At 39.9% G+C, this 19,692-nt stretch overlaps 4 protein-coding genes across 4 annotated transcripts; 2 read left to right on the forward strand and 2 right to left on the reverse strand.

Moving 5' to 3' along the window:
- Nucleotides 1–994: 994 nt before the first annotated feature.
- mmgt1 (membrane magnesium transporter 1) lies at nt 995–4,918 on the reverse strand. Its single transcript, XM_026187667.2, has 5 exons — nt 4,885–4,918; nt 4,587–4,753; nt 4,201–4,253; nt 3,994–4,097; nt 995–1,851 (listed from the first exon to the last, which is right to left on the reverse strand). The coding sequence occupies exons 2-5, from the start codon at nt 4,732–4,734 to the stop codon at nt 1,695–1,697; spliced, it is 462 nt and encodes a 153-aa protein (XP_026043452.1). The 5' UTR covers nt 4,735–4,753; nt 4,885–4,918; the 3' UTR covers nt 995–1,694.
- Nucleotides 4,461–7,915, forward strand: pfdn6 (prefoldin subunit 6). The gene is made up of 4 exons (XM_026187679.2): nt 4,461–5,111; nt 5,315–5,385; nt 5,509–5,633; nt 7,648–7,915. The coding sequence occupies exons 1-4, from the start codon at nt 5,048–5,050 to the stop codon at nt 7,766–7,768; spliced, it is 381 nt and encodes a 126-aa protein (XP_026043464.1). The 5' UTR covers nt 4,461–5,047; the 3' UTR covers nt 7,769–7,915.
- Nucleotides 7,916–11,512: 3,597 nt separating this feature from the next.
- Nucleotides 11,513–12,885, reverse strand: her5 (hairy-related 5). The gene is made up of 3 exons (XM_026179825.2): nt 12,728–12,885; nt 12,540–12,635; nt 11,513–12,432 (listed from the first exon to the last, which is right to left on the reverse strand). The coding sequence occupies exons 1-3, from the start codon at nt 12,776–12,778 to the stop codon at nt 11,965–11,967; spliced, it is 615 nt and encodes a 204-aa protein (XP_026035610.2). The 5' UTR covers nt 12,779–12,885; the 3' UTR covers nt 11,513–11,964.
- Nucleotides 12,886–17,765: 4,880 nt separating this feature from the next.
- On the forward strand, nt 17,766–19,305 carry her11 (hairy-related 11). The gene is made up of 4 exons (XM_026179839.2): nt 17,766–17,940; nt 18,153–18,248; nt 18,369–18,462; nt 18,549–19,305. The coding sequence occupies exons 1-4, from the start codon at nt 17,887–17,889 to the stop codon at nt 19,136–19,138; spliced, it is 834 nt and encodes a 277-aa protein (XP_026035624.2). The 5' UTR covers nt 17,766–17,886; the 3' UTR covers nt 19,139–19,305.
- Nucleotides 19,306–19,692: the final 387 nt, after the last annotated feature.

Raw genomic sequence — 19,692 nt, forward strand, 5'->3', positions numbered from 1 at the left:
TTTGTGCGTCAGACTGTGTAGTTCTAGCTTGAAGTTGGTGTTTTTTTTAAATACTTAAACAGTTGATGAGCACACAGCTCGCTTACTTTCATCTTTTTTATTCAAGCAGTTTTGGTTTAACCCTCATAAAGTCTCTAGAGTCTGTGTTTCTTTTGTAAAGCCTCACTTTTAAACTGAGCAAATGCTGCAGACACAACACTTTCAGTGTGTGTCTGACAGAGTGATGGAGTTGTGGAGCAGAGCTCTGCGACACGCACGGCAGCTGGACCTATTTTCTTGGTGACCCTTTGTCATTGATTACAACAAATTGTAATTTTACAAAGGCCTGCAAACGCTGGAATTGCATTTACACTCAGCAGCCACTTTATTAGGCACGCCTGTTCAACTGCTTGTTATTGGAGGTGTCTTGCGAGCCAATCACACATCAGCAACTCCGCGAATTTAAGCGTGTAGACGTGGTCGAAATGACCTCCTACTTTATGATGCAGCTCATAAACTTGATCCCTGTGTACTTAGTGCAGCTCTGCACATCACACTTGTTCTTGAAAATTGCACCAGTACATCTCCGAAATCTTTTAAAGTCTCAATTTTTAAATTACTTGATTCTTGTGTTTTTATATTAAAGACACATTAGTGAAACAAGCATTTAATATGTACTTTTTCTCCATTTCTGTTCTACATGGTTTGTTAGTTTGCTCCATTTTAACCCAGACTGGAACTTTAGCCTTGACTGCCACCTAGTGTCCATCATAAGCAGCTGCAGGTTTTTTGAATCAGGAGGGTTTTTTTGTGACGCAGCAGTCCTGCACCAAGGTCACAGGTACAGCACAGCTCTGCAGACTGTCACTATAGTAATTAAATTTTTTAAAGCCATGCGTACCAACTTCTTCCTGCATAAATAGATTACCTGGAAAATAAATAGTCCACTTAGTTTTGTCTCACAAAAGCAATATTCCAGCCAAAGTACAACAAAAAAGGAGATCTGGACACTTCGTAAAATCAGTATGCCTTTTATTAAATTAAAAACAATCTGTTGAATATTGACGAAATGTAAAATGAAGGGAAATAAAAATCCACTCTAATGTACCAGTACTGGCTAGTCTGCCTTATAGTGTTCACAGTCTCATTATAATAGCGCTCTAATATCGCCCATCCCAGTGTTCACCTCATTTCCTGTGACTTAAAAACCATTTTGTGTACAGATCATTTATGCTTCCTGGAAATAATAAAGCAAATATTAGAGTCCACTGATTAATCTCATTTTAGTTGACAAAGTTTTCAGTTGCTGACGTGTGTTTGAAACGAAACAGCAACCAAAGCAGGCTTTGTTATTCCCTTCATACAAAAGATATACAAAGGAGAGTAATATCCCAGTTCAGTTCAGAAGGGATCAAAGGGGTACATGTCTCAGTATTTTAAGACTCCAAAGCGTTTACATACTGTATATACAAACAAGTCTGCTTGGAAATAATAAAAACAAAAACTGAGGGGTTGGCACAGTCAGTGTTGAATATGGTGGCAACCACGTTATGGACAGAGATGCATGTTCAGACAGCATTATTAGTTTATTTACAAAAAAATAAAGAAAAGTTAAATAGGAGAAAGATGAATTCTGACACGTTCTCCCTCCTTCTGCCTAACAAAAACAAATCTTATCTGACAATGACCGTGTTACAGACAGGAAAAGGCCAGTCTCAGTGCAAATGCTCCAGCTTGCGTAACCGTATGGGGTTGGGCAGAGCTTGTTGGTTGCGTACAGAAGAGGGCTCCTCCTCTGGTGTGCGGAATAGCACCCGACCCCTGTGATTGAAAAGGTAGAAGGATGGGTGGTTCCTCAGAGTGTCAAAAGTCCTGGGGAAAGAAAGAAAATAGAAAAACGTCTTAAACACTGGCACCAAGAGGCAGGAAGTTATGGAGATTGATTACATTTGTTAAATTATATAATCCACTCCTGTAGGAGAGAAGGGACAGAAAAGTGTGTTTACATCCCAATACAGAGTTAGAATAAAGAAACAAACCAATGTTAACACCCACTGGAATCATTAGTGTTGCAGTGTGGACAACCCAGTGTCCAGTCATCAGATGAGACATTTTTCAGGTAAAATTGAAAGTTTCAGGGGAGAATTGCATCAACTGTGTAACATTCAAGCTGTGATTTCTCATGTGGGATGCTTTGCTTGCCGATTTGCATCTACAGGGTTCACTTATTAAATCTAGAAGTGGTTACACTCCCGCTGTAAAAACTTTGCCTATATTTTGGGTTCAGCACTCAAACTAACCAGTTAGCAGATCACAACATGAACAAGTTACTTATGTTTGGCTTTCTTACCGCCTTACTTCTTTAAAACATCTCTTTAATTCTTATGTATGGCTACGTTCACACTGCAGGCGAAAGCGCATCAAATCCGATTTTTTTGACCCTATGCGACCCATATCCGATCATGTGTGAACGGCGCAAATCCAATATTTTCAAATCCGATCTGGGTCACTTTCGTATGTGGTACTGAATCCGATACATATCCGATGTTTCAGAAAGCGACTGCTGTTTGAATGGTCAAGTCGCATTAAATTCGCCTTTTACGTCACCGACACAAGACTGAAGCCAATTATCAGCGCCAGAGAAGCGCCCGAGAAGACATCGCGAACGCTTCCTGGCCATCCAGTGTAGATGTCAGTGAAACTGTTGGGAAGACAACGTAAACATTTTATTTGTACTGTATAATCTGCAGATTCTGACAGAAATCTGCAGCTATCCTTTGAAGCACCGCTCCTCTCTTAAACAGCAATAAGGATCATTATTAGGTTATTTACATTATTATGTAAATAACAAAATAACTTAAAGCAAAAATTGGGAAACGTGAAGTCCGAAGTCTTCACATTAAGGGCCATCAGTCAAACAATGCTGTTGGTCTGGGTCTAAACAGAGCGCGTTGTGTGTGACATCTTCTTTTGCGCATGCGGGCCGCTTTGAGCGTTCACACTAGAGCACGTTTGCTGTCGCATTTAATTGTAGTGTGAACGAGCAGACAAAAAAAATCGGATTTGATCAAAAAAATCGGAATTGAGCATTAAGACCTGCAGTGTGAACGTAGCCAAAGACTGCTTAGTTTATACAATGTTGCTGCTGCAGTTGCGTCCTAATCACTTTATTCATTCTTTTATCTGATCTGATAAAACCTCACTGATGGATTAAAGGTGATCAAGCAGGGATGGGAAACATGAGGCCTAGGTACCAGATTCAGCCTGACAAGGATTCAGACCGGGCCCACTCCATGCCTTTGAAAAATGTAAACAAGGGTATAGAGCCTGGGTTTAACAGTATTTTCATGAATTTGACAGCTTTTTCTATTGATAAACACCTCACCTACCTACCTACAGCCATACACACAATGCCAAAGTAATGAATATATAAACAAATAAATGACAGTGAAACACATGAACTTTTCTATGTACTACAGAAATGTGTGTTTTGTTTGTAATGTTACACAGTTCTTACAGTTTAAGCACAAAGACTCATATTAATCACTGCTAAAAATTATTGAATTAATAATTTTAGTCATTTGCAACAGTATGATACTAGACAGGCACACAACTCCTCCCTTCACTAACAGCTGAAGTAGTCAATGTTCATAACACTGAACAACAGACTGAAGCTCCAGCCAAAACACCATCTTGTCACCTGCAGCTGTAGTTATAATAATGTCACACTGTGACCCAAAGTTCTTCTGTCAACCCAGCAACCTTTCATTTACTTTCACGTATAGGCCCCATTCTTTGGCTTTGCTTTGAATACGTTTTCAGTCTTAGGAGGCTTTCAACACACTAGCTGTGTGATGTAAAGCTGCATCTGTGGGATTCGAGGTGAACAGCTTCACAGTAATATTACTATAAATGTCGCTGAGGTGGTGAGCCATGAGCTTCCCCTGTGACAGAGGACAAAAAACAACTGCACTGCCGAGGGAGTGGAGGTGTGCCAAGGTGAAGTCAGCTTACTTGTTTTTCAGCTCTGAGGAAGCATCCATATCTTTGAACTCTCCAGCGATGTGGACAATACCGTAACAGGTCATGATAAATGACAACAAAGTCTGCAGTACAATCTGGAAACATAAAGAAGGAAAACGCTTGGTAAAACAAAAAGAAAAAAAAGAAAAGTATTTGAAATCAGGAAGAAGGCTGAAAGTAAGGATAAAAGTTACTCACATCAATTGGTAGCGTCTCGTGCTCCTTCTCTGTAAGTCGCATGTATGATCGATCTGATGGGAGAAACATGTTTGAGCTAATGCAGTTAATAAAATGAACACCTCACACAAACAGTGCTAATTAGCCAACTCTAAAAAGGGCTCCAAAAGAAATGCCATTACTCTAGATAGCTGTCTACCACTAGCACTGACTCTGCACTGCAAGGAAAAGATTTCAATCGCAACCACTGCGCCCCATTCAAAGCGGAGCAGAGCCCACCTAGCATGATGTTAGCTAGCCAAAAGGCCCGAGCTGCTGTTTTGTCGAGCTACCCGGTGATACCGGAGACAGTGTGCGTTAAATATAGCTACAGAGACGTGTCTTTGGCTCTGTGCAATGAAACTCACGTTGTGCCGCTGAGAAAGCTGCATGAGCTAAGGAGAAAAGTCCGATGCCGACAACACCTTTCCAAAACGACGAAGCCATCTTGAACCGAAGCGAAGAGGAACTGCGCGTACGGTGTCGTAAAACGGTGTCGTAAACAGCCGCACACATGGCGGTGTAAAAAAACACCCTATTAATAAGTGGGAAATTAGTTATTAAGGGAAACACATATTAATAAGTTATATATAAATATACATGAATATACACAGACTGAATGGTTTAATTTGACTACTTTATTGGTCGCGAATACACGGCCCTTACCCATTTGTGCTCTTACTTTGAAGGGATGAGCTAATATCCGCTCTAGCCTCTGCCCTTTCCGGTTAGCTCGCATAGAGCTTTCATATGCCATATCATCTATAACTTATTATATCTCTTTGAAACATTTACTCACTCGACAGTACTATTTAAAACAAACACAAATATGGCAGAAGCCATTCAAAAGAAGCTGAAGGTGGAAGTGGAGAAATACGCGCAGATGCAGAAAGGTGGGTGCTAGCTAGCCCTGCGTGGTTTCTCCTAGTGTGACATGATGCATTGAGCTAACTGACCATATTAGGAAAGGTAGATATACATTAAAGTGTGTCGTTATAACTGCCGTATTCATTTGAATTATAGTCGCAACAATACTTTCGCTGTAATTAAAATGTAACCAGTTCCTCCCCTGATTAGCTAACTGTGTATTGTTCAGAGGTTAGCAAGAGCATGTCAGCCAGACAGAAGCTCGAGACGCAGCTGACAGAGAACAACATTGTTAAAGAGGTAACTATGATCGCTTATTTGCTATTATATTCACTGATAGCACCATTGGCATACCATTTGTTTCTATGTTGCGGTATGTGTTGTGTTCTGTAGTAAACACGAGATCTCATTTTGTCTTTCCAGGAGCTTGATCTGCTGGACTGCTCAAACACCGTTTATAAGCTCATTGGTCCTGTATTAGTGAAGCAGGACCTAGATGAGGCCAAAGCCACAGTAGCCAAAAGGCTGGAGTACATCAACGGAGAAATGTAAGCCATTTCACCCACACCAATGTGTGAAGACACCTTCACAGTGCTATGGGAATACATGAGGTTTTGGTCACTGGGGATCAATTATGATTCAAAACACCCGCTGTGAGTTGACTAAGTGTAGGTGTTGTGATGATGGGGGAGAGGTGGAGCGGGCGCACACACCGTCTATATTGGGGGTGGGCAATGATTTTTGAGAACATGAGAAGCTGGGGCGGTTTTGGATGGCTGCCCCAACAAGCTTATAAAGAAGTTAAAATTAATATTGAATTCATATTTAGCACATCTGAGTTCAACTTATTGGTGCAATCCTCCACAACAGTCCCGGGTTCTTGGGAAAATTAATTGGCCTCCTCTGGTCTATAACTGAGACTCATCAGTATTGCAGAATTTGTGACATTCAGAGAGTTCAATTTAAACAAAAAAACTACCGTCAAGTCCAAGAGCTCAGATTCACTGGTGATTGCACACAAGTAAAAAGACAAGCAGCGCCATCACCAACTGCAGCAGTAATTCAAGGTGTTATTGGTGTTATTGTAAAGGCTGCTTCGCAGTCAGTCTTGGACACGTGCATGACTTCCTGAAATCAGCTGTCATGTTGTTTAGTCATATTAAGCTCAAGGAATAACTGATAAGAGTCCAAGTTCTTTTCTTTTCCGATAAGATAAGATAACCTTTATCAGTCCCACACATGGGAAATTAGTTTTGTTCAGGATGAGTTCAGGATGTGGTGGGAGTCAGCAAATCTGTTTAGGATTACTATTGCTTCGCTGTAGACTAAATACAGTGGACTCAGAGGTTCCTTTTGTGCCAATATTCTGGTCCCACTGTGGCCTGAATCTGCAACAGAAGACTCTTATGAAGCATTTTAACTTCAACTCCAGGCTATACTTACAGAGCTAATTAAACCAGCTCTGGGAAAACATTTGTCTGTTTCAGTTCAACTTCCAACATTAATTCTTTCCTCTTTTTGCTCTTCTTGTCCTTGTCGACATACATGGGACAGTGTTTGAAAAAGTATTTTATTACTTCATGTTTTTTTTTGTTTTTTTTCCCCATTGTTTGCAATCTGTCCAGGAGAATAGATCCATCTTGTTGTGCCCTTGCTCTTGTTGTGTTGCCCCAGGTCTTCCCGCCTCATGTTTCCCCACTGGTGTGCACACCAAGCCAGTTTTGTAGCTGTCCTCAATATCACCCAGCTGCCTCTAAAGAAAGTCTCATGTTATGGTCAAATTGATTCCATTTCCCCTGTTGTGGACTGAAGTCCTTTTCCAGTCTGCACCTTAAGACAGTGAAACCAGAGTCTTTTCACTGGACTCACTGGAGAGGCAGCTGATTATTGCTCCAATATGTATTGTTCCAAAGTGTTTTTATAGCCACATGTCTAATACTGTGGTAAACACTACAGTTCACATGTGAACGTAGTTTTGGGACAACTGGAACCTCATAAAATCAGAAACAATGCCTGCCCATTAAAAATGAACTGTGCAGGCAGCTTACAGATGACTCCATTGTAGATATGAGAACAGACTTTAGCTGTGTCACTGTGCTCCTTCATAGGTAGAGGGCAGTCATGAGCTTGATCTGTGTCAGTCTTTTCTCCTCACTGAGATTACATAATAGCAGAAGAAGATTTAAAAAGACCAGAGTCCTTTAGGCAAAAGTACTAAACTAACTTCTTGATTCAGTTTTATTGCCACTTTGTGCTTTTTAAACGGGTTACATTTTTTTGTACAATTATAGATAAAAATAGAATAGAATTCAACTTTGTCATTGCACATGTCACAAGTACAAGGCAACAAAATGCAAAATGCAAAAATGTGGGTGTGTGGGCTTGTAATACTTAATTTAAGGTAGCGTTCTTTTTGTGTTTGAATGGTTTGAGATATTAAATGTTAAAGTATTATAATCCTGAATAATTACAGATGTTCAGTGTACAAGAATGGGATTTAAATATTCCTCATTTGTGTGTGTGTTTAAAACTCAGTGGTTTCCTTTTTTTGTCCTTTTGCAGTCAGAGGTATGAGACGCTACTGAAAGACATGGAAAAGAAATCCGAACAGCATCGAGAAGTGTTGTCAAGTTTACAACAGGAGTTTCAGAAAGCACAGGGCCTCGCTGTGGGCAAAGTCTGATGGAGTGATGTAGCTGCACGCATGCTTACACAAAGTAGTTAATATCATGTAAACCTGCGACACTCTGCTTGTTTCTTGGCATTTCTTTGCAGTGTTATTACTGTGACTTTTCTCTTGATACGAATAAACATTTTTTTTTGTCATGAACCATCACCTTTGCGTTAGTTTTCATTTTAGGGGGCATTTTACCTTTAGGACATGTGCTGCATCCTGACAAATTACACACCAGGCCTGTGCAGCACTCTGTGTTTGTTTCTGTGAACATTTGCCTTAATTACTGGGGCATGCTGGTTGCCACCAGAGCAGATGTTGTCCAGTCACTGACCTCTTCCACAGCTTACAGCAGAGAAAAAAGCACAGCGGTGCTGCTTTGTTCAACTCAATGAATGTGCGTTCCTCTCCATTTACCACCAGCGGAGGGGTTCACTAATAGTCAAGAAGTGAAGCCTGTCTGAGGGTTTAAAGGAAAAACATATACTCTAAATTAATATAGATATGCGACTAAACTGTTGTCAGCCAGCGGATTTTGAGCTTTTAAAAACTGTTCATACAGAAGAAATACCAATTGTGTTATAAAAGTCGCACGTAAATCGGTTTCTTTGCTGAATTTCGCCGCTAACCTGTGTAATTGTAACCCTGCTTTGCAGCGTAGGCTACATGTGTAAAAGCCGAAGCCGAGCGCATTTACGGGCTCAAACTCCTGCATCACCGGTTTGCGTTAAAATGTTTCACATCTGCTGTGAGTATCCTTAATTTGGCTAACGCTAACCTCACGAGGACGTGCGGTAATTGGCACTACGACACGAAGGTGTCCTCGTGCACGAGTCGGTTATCTCCAGCGCGCGTGCTCCAGCAGACCCATTAACACCTGGAGGTGCAATATGCTTTAAACACAGCCAGAGCCGAGCCACTGACAGACCGAAACCAGCTGAACGTTCGGGTATTTAGTCGGTCTACACGAGAGAGATACTTTGCTTTGTTTTTTATTGATTTCAGACAATAAAAACTGTCTGTTTACCTGCTATTAAATCATGTGCTGTATTTTGTGGCTCTGACTTGTGTCTCCTGCGAGCGTCAAATGCTTTGTTGTGGAGGGCAAACGGCGTGTTTATTGTGTTCTCCCTAATGTGGGAAAACCATCACGGGCGGGAGCAACTGCTGATCTGCAGGTTTAGTCAAACACTTTCCGATGCAGTTTGGGATATTTGTTTTGGGACAAAATTCAATTTCATGTCCTCTCTGGCATCATTCTGAGCAAATCTATCTGATTTATAGGTTGTATTCTTATCCACTTCACAGCGCCTTTAAAAAAACAAGTTTCCTGTTGACCTGTTTGATCTTCATTTAGACAGATGCCCCTCTAATGAAACCTAATCTGATTTCAACTTTAATTGATTTACTTAGTCTTGTGTGGGCTTTTCTTCGTGCGGTTAAAGCTTAGAGGCGCACAAAGGAGCATCCTGTCCAGAGATCAGCGCAGCGGGACTAACACCTCCTTTGATAGATGTTTTCAAACGCACTTTGAAGGAATTCCTGTAGGATTTTTGATAAGGAGACTTAAAGAGACACACGATATTTCAAGTCGCTATAAACATGAAGCTGTGGATGAGTTTGTGAGTTTTGACGCACAAACACAGAAAAACATACATTCTTTAAAATGTCTTCTTTTATTTGTGTCCTCTGTCATTTTTTTAAAAACTTAAGGCATTTCAGCGATGTGAAGGGAAAACGAGAGCAGTTACATTTTCAAATAAAAGGGGATGATTGCAGGACAATCACCGCTACTTTATCCAGGACGGGTAAGCGTTGGGCTGTGACCTATCACATCCAGCGTGCATTGAAATGCTGATCGGGGGCAGTTCCCAGTTTTGAGTGGATCTTTTTTTCAAATGCAGATAAGCACACAATCGAGGCTGTTATCGCACTGATCACACCTGGCGGTAGCCTATTCAGACAGTTTCATCAAATCTGTCACCAAAACCCAGAACGTGGATTTCAAAGTTTCTCAAGGCTAAATAAATATCAGCCCCCCTCCCCTCACCACCAGAGACAGTTTCCGTGATGCTGTCCTTTCAGTGGCTTTGATGACACAAACAACAGCAAAACACTTGCTGGCTGAATATCCCCAAGATCTAAATGATGGAGATGCATCAAGACACTGGCTGAATATATCCAACATGCTCCTTTTACAGAACCTTGTTAGTATATGTTCTAAGTATAGGTCTTTGGTGGAAACAGACCACATCACATATACCTCAACAAAACTGGCAAACCTACATTACTCAACCAGACCATTTTACCATCTGGACGTTAATATAGTTTAATATATTTGTATTTATATAATGTATTTACTTTAATTAGTTTACTTATTCTATGTGTGTTTAATTATCAGAATAAGATTTAAGAAGTTTGGAATAGTTTCAGTTTATTCTTAAATCACAAATCAACTCAAATACAAGGTCCAACATAATATTATATAAAGCTTATAAATGGGGACTCAAACTTTAGATAACATGGACCAAATACATATATAATTTTCAGCATATATTATCATCCTACCCTAAATCAATGCAAATATCCTAAAATAACCCAAGGATCCTCACATATAAATAACACCAATCCAATAGTTTTAAAAGGTCTTTATCATACAGGGTTTTAGTAGCAACTGCTTTGAAGCTCATTCTAAAATTGTGGATCTCTACAGTTTACACTAAAACTTGTATAATTAACTTTGCATTTATTTCCCCTCAGAAGCATTTTTTTTGCATCGTATCTGTGAGAGGAATAATCTATAAGTCTTACATTATTTTACATTACACAAGCATTCAGAAAAATGTTGCATTCAGTTAACTAAAGATTTGTAACTATGAAAAGAGGATCCGCCGGAGCATCCAGCTATATAACTTTGGTTTGTAAAGTCTGTAATCTGTATGTAGGGTAAGTAATGCACCATAAAACAATACAGCAATTTCAGTGAGGCTCCGAGTCAATTTAAACCCGGTAAAAGGTCTCACTTTAACAAATAAATCAACATATTTAGATAATTTCTTAGTAAGGCTTTTAGTTAGAAATGATTCAATGCAAAAATGTAAATCTAATTTTTGTTATTTTTTTCTGGCTTCTGTTTGAACAAAACACAATAAAATTTGTTGAAAAGGAAACGCACTAGATTTAAACCAGACATTCACCTTTATCGATCCCTCATTTATAATATGTTGGACATTTAAATAGTAGCAACATTACTTCATATAGTAGCAACATTACTTCATATAGTAGCAACATTACTTCATGCCAGAGAAATTAACGAAAAAAGCTGTCGGCATATCAAAGAATAAGAAAAGACCCTAATGTTGACCCCCCCCTCCCACAGGTGTGTGTGTGTATATATATATATATATATATATATATATATATATATATATATATATATATATATATATATACCATTTCACACCTGGTTTTGCTTTTTAGTTTCCTATAGCCTTTTCTTTGACGTGGGAGGATTTTGTGGATTGGATGGTGCCGCACCCTGAAGGAGTCTAGACTCTGGACAGTGTGTGAATGGGCGCCATTGTTTGCTCCTCTACCCCTGAAAAAAAACTGCTCTGATGATTCGCCTGCCTATCAGCATCACAAAGGATGTCATAACTGTCGATCGTTGTGGTTAACTATCCTGTGCCCGTTTCATCTACAAGTGCAGCAGCTTTAAAAGCTTCACACGATACAACAGGCCACTCTGGGAGGTTTGAGCAAACTGTGTCTTTATTGAAGACTCAGCAAACACATTCATGAATTATTTCTCACACACAGTGGCTCAAATATATACACACGTTCGAGCCAAAAAAAAGAGAGGGAAAAACAAAAACAAAACCCTCAGCAACAGTAAAGCAGGGAAAGCAATTTTTCGCCCGTCCTGTCAGCACAAATAAATGTTTTACGTACTGATGCGTAAATGTGGGAAAAAAAAACCCAAACCCCCCCCAAAAACTTATGAGCACATATAGGTGAGGCTCAACGTTTTAAAAAGAGAAATCACTGATTACACTCGTACATGTGCGAGGTAATAGAAAGTGACTTGAGTGAGCTAAATACAGGCTGCGCAGTAGCCTAAAAAATACACATTTATACATTTTGCTCGCAGTTACAGCAGGTACAGTAGTTACAAGGACACATAAGCCTCGGTCTTGATGCTGGAATCACTGAGGCCAGGGCCTCCACAGGGGATCAGGGATGTGCCCCACACCTGCGGGGGACAGATTGCTGGTGTCAGCGTGGAAGCCAGCCGTCTGCGTCAGGTAGTGGTGAGAGAGCTGGGGGTGATGGAAGGGCAGAGGATGAGGAGGCAGAGCAGCAGGAGGATGGTGAATGTGGCCGGGAGTGGTGGGGTGCATGGGGATCTCTGGAAGCGTAAAGGAAGCCCGAACAGCCGCTCCGCTGGGCTCCCCTGCCTCCTGGCTCTTGCTGGCTATGAACTGGTTGACCCTGAGCAGGCAGGTCCTCATGCCGTCATGGTAGCTGGACTGGCAGGCACAGGCCGGTCTCTGCTCCACGGACAGGGCCCTCTTTGAAGCCTGGTGATCCTTCTGTACATCCTCCTCTGCCTTCAGGAAATCGACCACACTCTCTAGAATCTCTGCCTTCTCCACTTTCGGATTCTTTAGTTTCTGCATTAAAATCAAATCACTCACAAACAGCATATAAAATAAATAACAACAACAACAACAAAAACATTATGAACAATCGAAATTAAAACTACGACGCAGAGACGTACCTCATTGTGGGTGCTCTCCAGCATCAGAACTCGCAGAGTCTCCAGACTGTGGTTGATGCGCTCCCGCCTGCGCTTCTCCATCTGAGGTTTAGAAATCTTTGTGGGCGAAAAAGTAAAACACTTTAGACTGCAAACAGGAAGATCGCGCTTTTTGCACAAAGTGTTGCTCCTGCGGAGATGTAACTCACCCTTCTGGCGGCCCTCTGTCCTCGAGCTCCAGGTGAAGATATAGCCTTCATGCTTGCCTCGTGCCTCTCCTCGTTGCTGCAGATCCAAACCGAACGAATGACACAAGTTTGCGCCCTTGTTGCAATTTGTTGATCCCCGTGCACACGGTCACGCCCCCTCTTGACACCCGAAAGAATCTGAGTCACGTGGTTCGATACAGCCGTTGCTTCCATTGAATTTTAAATGATTTTGCTTAGGCACTCTTATTAAAAATGTTTATTGATTTAATGGAACTTTTTGAACGAGTGAAACAGCTAAACACGAGGCCTGCCTTTTTTACGCATTTAACTCGGACAGTTTCTTTTAGATCGGCTCCCCAAAAACATGAACTCTGTCTACTCCTTTTTCTTTTCGGTTAATGCTTGTGTCTGCTTGATGCTTGAAAATAAAGATCTGCGGTATTTGCGCAAACACTGCCTCATTCATATTTCTATTTTGAATTATTTTTGTGCGTTTCTTCATCAATTCATCAGCCTCATGTTGCCTTTTTGCTTGTGCACCCCGACACAGAATACCTTAAAAACCTAACACTCAAAGAGACTCGTTCAAAACAAACAAAAAAGCAAACGCGATGCCATTAACAGTTGTCTAATTGTTCTTTTGGAAAGTAAAATGGTGATCCAATGAATACGTTGAACAGGCACTCGATTTATAGGATTATTGTTTTGCATAAATACACTCAGTCGTCTCTCTTGGCCTCCTCTCCACATGCTGATGACGATTTAAACAAAAATGTAAAGTTGGATTCAGCACCCCAGATTCAGACTTTGATTTTTCGGCACTGATTTTTCGTGTGTAGTGTGGTAGACCTCAGCCTTCCACCCCTTAATTCCTTCCTTTACAGTTTTTTTTATTGGTTTGGCGCAGTTTCCACAAGCAATTGGTACATTTTCAAAACTCTTAGTACTTATATCACAACAGATCATCAAAAGTGCACCTTTTTCAAACATTTCAGCATATTTTCAATTGTGTTAGTACAATACACATAATGACATAATATCCTTTTCACTACACAAAATAAGTGTTTCATCTAAATAAATGTTTCGTTCACAGTTACTGCCTTTCATAATGTTATCACTATAAAATTTTTGATTTGCATCCCTTATTATTCAGTTTAATACATTTTTTTGTCATTTAATTCAACCGATCTTAATGTTTAATCAATGAATCATTCATTATGTCCATGGATTTTCAACTTGACTGATTGTTGTCTGGTCATTTGTAAGTTCCTTTTGAGAGGAACAATGTTCAGGTGAAACAACTGCGTTCAGAATATATTCAGATACAACACTAAACTGGCATGCAATTACTGTAACAGAGGGTGATGGAGCTGGATGCTGCTGTGAATCATCACAAGTATATTTTTGTTGATGAGGCCGGTTTCAATCTGGCAAAAACTAGACACAGAGGACGTAACCTTATTGGGCTACCATCCACGTCCCTGGACAATGTGGGGGGAACATCTCAATGTGTGCAGCTATATCTGAAGATGGTGTGGTAGGCTGTAGACCAGTTCTAGGGTCATACAACACTGAACACCTGATAGTTTTTTTTTAAATGAACTGGAGCAGGCCTGTCAGGGAGAAGACATCGTCTATGTTGTTGTGTGGGACAATGTCAGCTTCCACCATGCACAGCTGGTTCAGGAATGGTTTCAAACACACCATATTCCCCTTTCCTCAACCCAATTGAGAAATTCATCTCTACATGGAGGTGGAAGGTGTATGATCGCCATCCCCATGAGCATGTCTCCCTTCTTCAAGCCATGTGTGAAGCTTGTGGTGATATAACTGCTGAGCAATGTCAAGCCTGGATTCGTCATGCCAGGAGATTTTTCCCACGGTGCCTGAACAATGAAGACATCCACTGTGATGTTGATGAAAACTCATGGCCCAATGTTAATGACCGGCTTGATTAATTGTGTAAAAGTGATGAAAATAAAAAAAAAAAATATATATATACACTATATATATATATATATATATATATATATATATACATACATATATATATATATATATATATATATATATCATATATATATATATATATATATATATATATATATATATATATATATATATATATATATATATATATATATATATATATATATATATACATATATATATATATATATATATATACATATATATATATATACATATATATATATATATATATATATATATACATATATATATATATACATATATATATATATATATATATATATATATATATATATATATATATATATATATATATATATATATATATATATATATATATATATATATATATATATATATATATATATACACACATATATATATTTTTTTTTTATGTCTGAACATAAGTGTAATATTTGCTGTGTAAAGTTTTACAGTTCAGTTACACTCATTCATCACCAGGGACAATTTGAAGCGCTTACCTTATATTATTTGCTCCTGAATGAAATGATTGGTAAAAGTACTAAGTTGAAAAAAGATCTTACTGTTTTGTTTGGGTGATTAAAGCAAATGTTCTCAAAATATATCACAATGATCATGTGTTCTGAAACAATGATTAAGTGGAATGAAAATATGTGCAAATACAATGAAATCATGACATCAGATTTTAAAGAATGACTAGTGGTGTTACAAATGTGAACAAATGTGAGTTTTGTACTGAGAGATTTAAAAATGCACACTTTAGTTATGAAAATAGTACCAAACCAATAAAAAAAAAACTGTAAGAATGGCTGAAGGAATAGTGGCATCTCTCAGGTCTTGTGTCAGGATTTTGTTCCCTTGTTTCTTAAGGACGTGCTTTTCATTACTGATATTTTCATTAGCTGGTGATATGTTTTTAGGCCTGCATGTTCTTCTTTTGTCCTCCACCTGTGGATTGTCCTCAGTTGTTGTTTTTTTTTAAGGACAAAGTGCACACGCCATGTTTCGAATAAAATCTCTTTGGGAATCCCCTTATTCGTGCAAAAAATAGTCATTTTTCTGCATGTCAAATTGTGTCTTAAATTTGGCATTTTTGCCCCATAGATAGAGGCCGCTGGTAACAATAAATAAATACAGAAATATTAAAACAAAATAAATAAAATAGATTATTTGCTCCATTAAGGTAGGTGCCTTTTTATGCTTGAATGATGTTAAGTGGCTTAACAAGCAAACAAAAACAAAAAAATCCCCAAGATATTGCTTAGACAGTGGTCAGATACAACAACTGAAAATATATGAAAAAGCATTCGATGTCCAGAAAAACACAAACGCCTCCATAAAGCCTGAACACTACAGAAAGTCACTGGAGGCGAAGCATAAAGCCACGAGGAATGGCTCAAGACTTTTTAGAAGTTGATTTTTACACTCAGGTGTAATGATCATTATCAACATCACCAAGAAAAAAATCTACTTTTTCTAGTTTTCTACTGAATAACAAACATGGATGCCCTCACGGCATCTTGCTTCCACACACTGTTATGTTTTTGCTGTTCTTTAAACTTGTTTGTTTCATGTGTTTGGCCTTAAACATTTTATACATTAACAGATGTATTTCTGACCCTGATCTACTGTAATTGTTTCCAACATGTCATGCTGGTGAGACCCACTTTTTTTCCTTCTTTAAAAAAAATCTTTCCCGGGCGTACTTATTAACTATCGAAATACAAATAGTGAAATCATCGAGCTGAACGACTGTTTCAGTGCGACCTGCGTGTTCTCACATGACGCAGAGTGAGTGAAGTTGGCGTTAACTGCGCTTTTAGCTTGGTGTAGCTCTCTGTGCACTGCATTTATGGTCACCCTGATCCTCATAATGGGCTAAAGAGTGTGGAGATAACACTGGGATGATCGGATCACGGGGATCCAGAGGAGATTAAGTAGCTTTTCAAAAGCAATGATACTTCCGTTTCAAATCAAAGAAAGGGCGATTAGTGGAGGCCCGGGGATCAGCCCTGGTTTCTATGGCAGTCGGGAAAGAAACTCGCTCTTTAAGATACACCATTTGCAGCATGAGGATATAAAATATAGATATAGAAAGGAATTAGGTGTTCAAGTTGTGAATGCAAATACAAGTAAACGCACAGTTTGGGTCTCCGAGTGCGCTCGAGCATTAATGTGTGCAGGATTTAAGCCACGTGAACCCGCCCCATAAATAATGAGCCCGTGAAACCTAGGATGGAAACTGACTGGTCTGAAATGCTGCCCTTCTAGCAGAGAAATGGAGCATTCAGTTCTAATATGGTGACTCCTCGTGTGTGCCAGTGACAAAGGAGGCTGGGGTGTCGGACCTGACATGTTTGGGAACGTGGAGCGAGGTCGACAAGTGGTTTGATTTTGAAAGAGTTTGTGTGAAGTCCAAACACCCAACCAACTGTCCCGAAGGAGAAACTGGCACACACTTAACGCTTGGGTGTCATAATCATCATCTTCACACGTCATCACGTCAGCACACCAACTTGCCCTTCTCCCATTTGGCCCATATCTACAACTGTGCGCTCACGAAGTTGCTTAAATCTAGTTTTTAACGATTATCTTGTGTGCGTAAAGCTGCAAACGCAGACAACACACGAGGCTATCTTCAACTTGCGCCCTGCTCCTTCATCTCAACTTGGTCTTTAAAGAAAAGGAAGGACAAAACTCACTTCATGCAACGTGCTGATGTCTCACACGTCACAAAAGTCCTTGTAGCTGCTCGTTTTCTCACTTTGTCCCTGTTCCCACGAAAATGGGATGTTTCCCATGATCTCACTTCACCAAGTGCACCTTCTTGGTGTTGCAACCAAACCTCTTTCCTTATTAAAAAAAACTATCTATCTATCTATCTATCTATCTATCTATCTATCTATCTATCTATCTATCTATCTATCTATCTATCTATCTATCTATCTATCTATCTATCTATAGGCCACACGTTTAGCCACAGATTTAACATGTTGTCTTTAATTGTCACCATGTTGGTAACGGTTTCAAGTTTCGGTTTTCCCACAGTCACTCCAGTCTCTGGTCAGTGTCATCACGCACACGTGCCAGCCAATCAGAGGTCGCAGGAGGTGCACTTATAAGTCCCCCTGTAGGAGGCAGGGGGCTTTAAACCGCTGGAGGACATTTAGATAGAGCACTGCAACATGACCAGGAAACTCCAAAACCAAACCCAGAATGATGGGAAGAGCAGGAAAAGGGTAGGAAACTGTATCATTATTCTGTGTTATATTGCATGATTCTTTTTGGGATTAGGAAAACTTTTTATCACTGTAAGCTAATGTTCTTATTCTAAATTGGGTAGACGAGGACAAAGTAGCTTCTTAGCTTTAGCAAAGCAGTGAAGTCAGCATTCGTTGTGTTGAACTTTCATCACATCACTAAAGCAAAGCTTTGTCGTGACCTCTCAAAGACTCTGAAGCCAGTTGTGGAAAAGAAGAGAAGAGATCGAATAAATCAAAGTCTAGCTGAACTGAGGCATCTGCTGATGAATGCCACATCTGATCCAGTGAGTAATGTCTGAACAACCTTAACTGTGTATGAGTTGGCAAGTAAGCCATAAATGCAGTGGGAAAAAACGGTTTCTCCTCTCCTTTGTTCTTTGATTTGACCTGTCCATCATCAACAGCGGCTGCAGAATCCAAAAATAGAGAAAGCACAGATTCTGGACTTGGCTGTTGACTATCTCCAAAAGTGGACTGATAAAAAGGGCCCGAGCAATGGTTAGTTAAGCAAAATCAAACTAAAACCAGCATATTCATGTTCCACTTGTTTATCCCTCACATCTCTGTCTTTTTGCATCCTGCAGACTCATTTGATACTCATGCTCCTTTGGCAGACAGTGGCCACTCGGAGTCCAATGCTCCTCCTCTCTTTGGCAGAGAGAGCGCAGGTTTTCAGCAGTGTGTGGCCCAGCTGACCAGCTACATGCACAGGATAACACCGGCACAGAGAACAAGCCTGATTGAGGGGCTTAAACATCACGCAGAGGGTCTGCAGCTGAAACCAGACTTCAACCAGCGCGCAGCATCTGTGGATACCATTTGCTCATCCAACTCCAAAGATCCTCCCGTTTTGCTTTTCCCGTCTTATTCCCCATTTCAGCCTCTCGCTTGTTCCACGCCATGCCATGACTACCTGAGCCCTCCTCCTTCTCCCTGGCTCTCCCCTTCTTTCTCCATGTATGCCACCTCTTCTTTTGCGTCATTTGCCTCTCTCCTCTCCATCCCCCCCAGCCTTTCACCTCCATCTTCCAACACCTCCTTCTTTAGCTTCTCACCCACAGTTCCTCACTCCAGCCTCTCCCCTCTCACCACAATGAGACCCCCCTCAAACCTTCTACACAGGGAAGTGTTGGCACCAAACTCTTCCCCACCCATTTGGAGGCCTTGGTTTTGATGTGGATCAGAGACTGACATGCTGACAGGAGCAGAGCCACCTAGTGGGGATAAATTGCAATTGAGGGTGGAAAATTCTCAAAGCCTTGAATGTACAGTGTACAGATTTTTAAAGTTGCCTATAATGTATTACTATTCTTGTAAATAAATTAAGTTCAAATTCGTAAAGTGTGTATTTGCTTCCTCCCGTGCCCATGTGACATGTCATTAATCTAAATCAATAGCTCCTAAACAATCCTGAACAATGGCAGAGCCATACATTTTTTTAAAGAATATTTGTGGCCAGGCTGAGACCAGAAACTGATTTTATTTTATTTGTATTTTCAGCTCTTAATCTGTAAGGGAAAAAACAAAACCAGAACCCAACAACCTTGCAACAGATGCTAAATGTATTTTTCTTTAAAATGCTAATAAGGTAAACTGTAGTAAAGTGGGCCATTAGGTAAAGTGGGCCATTCATGGTTTGAGTGTCTCAGCTCTTTGAAACTTAACAGCCAATGATCTCAACAACAGCTTTACAATTAGCATTTAATTTTATTGTTCAGAGTTGTTGAG

This window comes from Astatotilapia calliptera, chromosome 2 (assembly GCF_964374335.1).
Source record: "Astatotilapia calliptera chromosome 2, fAstCal68.1, whole genome shotgun sequence".
Taxonomy (NCBI): domain Eukaryota; kingdom Metazoa; phylum Chordata; class Actinopteri; order Cichliformes; family Cichlidae; genus Astatotilapia; species Astatotilapia calliptera.

What these genes read in the sequence shown, in the direction of transcription:
- mmgt1 (XM_026187667.2), bottom strand. Translation starts at nt 4,734, where the DNA reads ATGTGTGCGGCTGTTTACGACACCGTTTTACGACACCGTACGCGCAGT. An exon ending in AGCTTTCTCAGCGGCACAAC is followed by an intron (nt 4,254 to 4,586) that starts GTGAGTTTCATT and finishes TTCTCCCATCAG; the next exon opens with ATCGATCATACATGCGACTT. An exon ending in ACGAGACGCTACCAATTGAT is followed by an intron (nt 4,098 to 4,200) that starts GTGAGTAACTTT and finishes TTATGTTTCCAG; the next exon opens with ATTGTACTGCAGACTTTGTT.
- pfdn6 (XM_026187679.2), top strand. Translation starts at nt 5,048, where the DNA reads ATGGCAGAAGCCATTCAAAAGAAGCTGAAGGTGGAAGTGGAGAAATAC. An exon ending in AGAACAACATTGTTAAAGAG is followed by an intron (nt 5,386 to 5,508) that starts GTAACTATGATC and finishes TTGTCTTTCCAG; the next exon opens with GAGCTTGATCTGCTGGACTG. An exon ending in GAGTACATCAACGGAGAAAT is followed by an intron (nt 5,634 to 7,647) that starts GTAAGCCATTTC and finishes GTCCTTTTGCAG; the next exon opens with TCAGAGGTATGAGACGCTAC.
- her5 (XM_026179825.2), bottom strand. Translation starts at nt 12,778, where the DNA reads ATGAAGGCTATATCTTCACCTGGAGCTCGAGGACAGAGGGCCGCCAGA. An exon ending in GACAGAGGGCCGCCAGAAGG is followed by an intron (nt 12,636 to 12,727) that starts GTGAGTTACATC and finishes TCGCCCACAAAG; the next exon opens with ATTTCTAAACCTCAGATGGA. An exon ending in TGGAGAGCACCCACAATGAG is followed by an intron (nt 12,433 to 12,539) that starts GTACGTCTCTGC and finishes ATTTTAATGCAG; the next exon opens with AAACTAAAGAATCCGAAAGT.
- her11 (XM_026179839.2), top strand. Translation starts at nt 17,887, where the DNA reads ATGACCAGGAAACTCCAAAACCAAACCCAGAATGATGGGAAGAGCAGG. An exon ending in ATGGGAAGAGCAGGAAAAGG is followed by an intron (nt 17,941 to 18,152) that starts GTAGGAAACTGT and finishes GACCTCTCAAAG; the next exon opens with ACTCTGAAGCCAGTTGTGGA. An exon ending in TGAATGCCACATCTGATCCA is followed by an intron (nt 18,249 to 18,368) that starts GTGAGTAATGTC and finishes CATCATCAACAG; the next exon opens with CGGCTGCAGAATCCAAAAAT.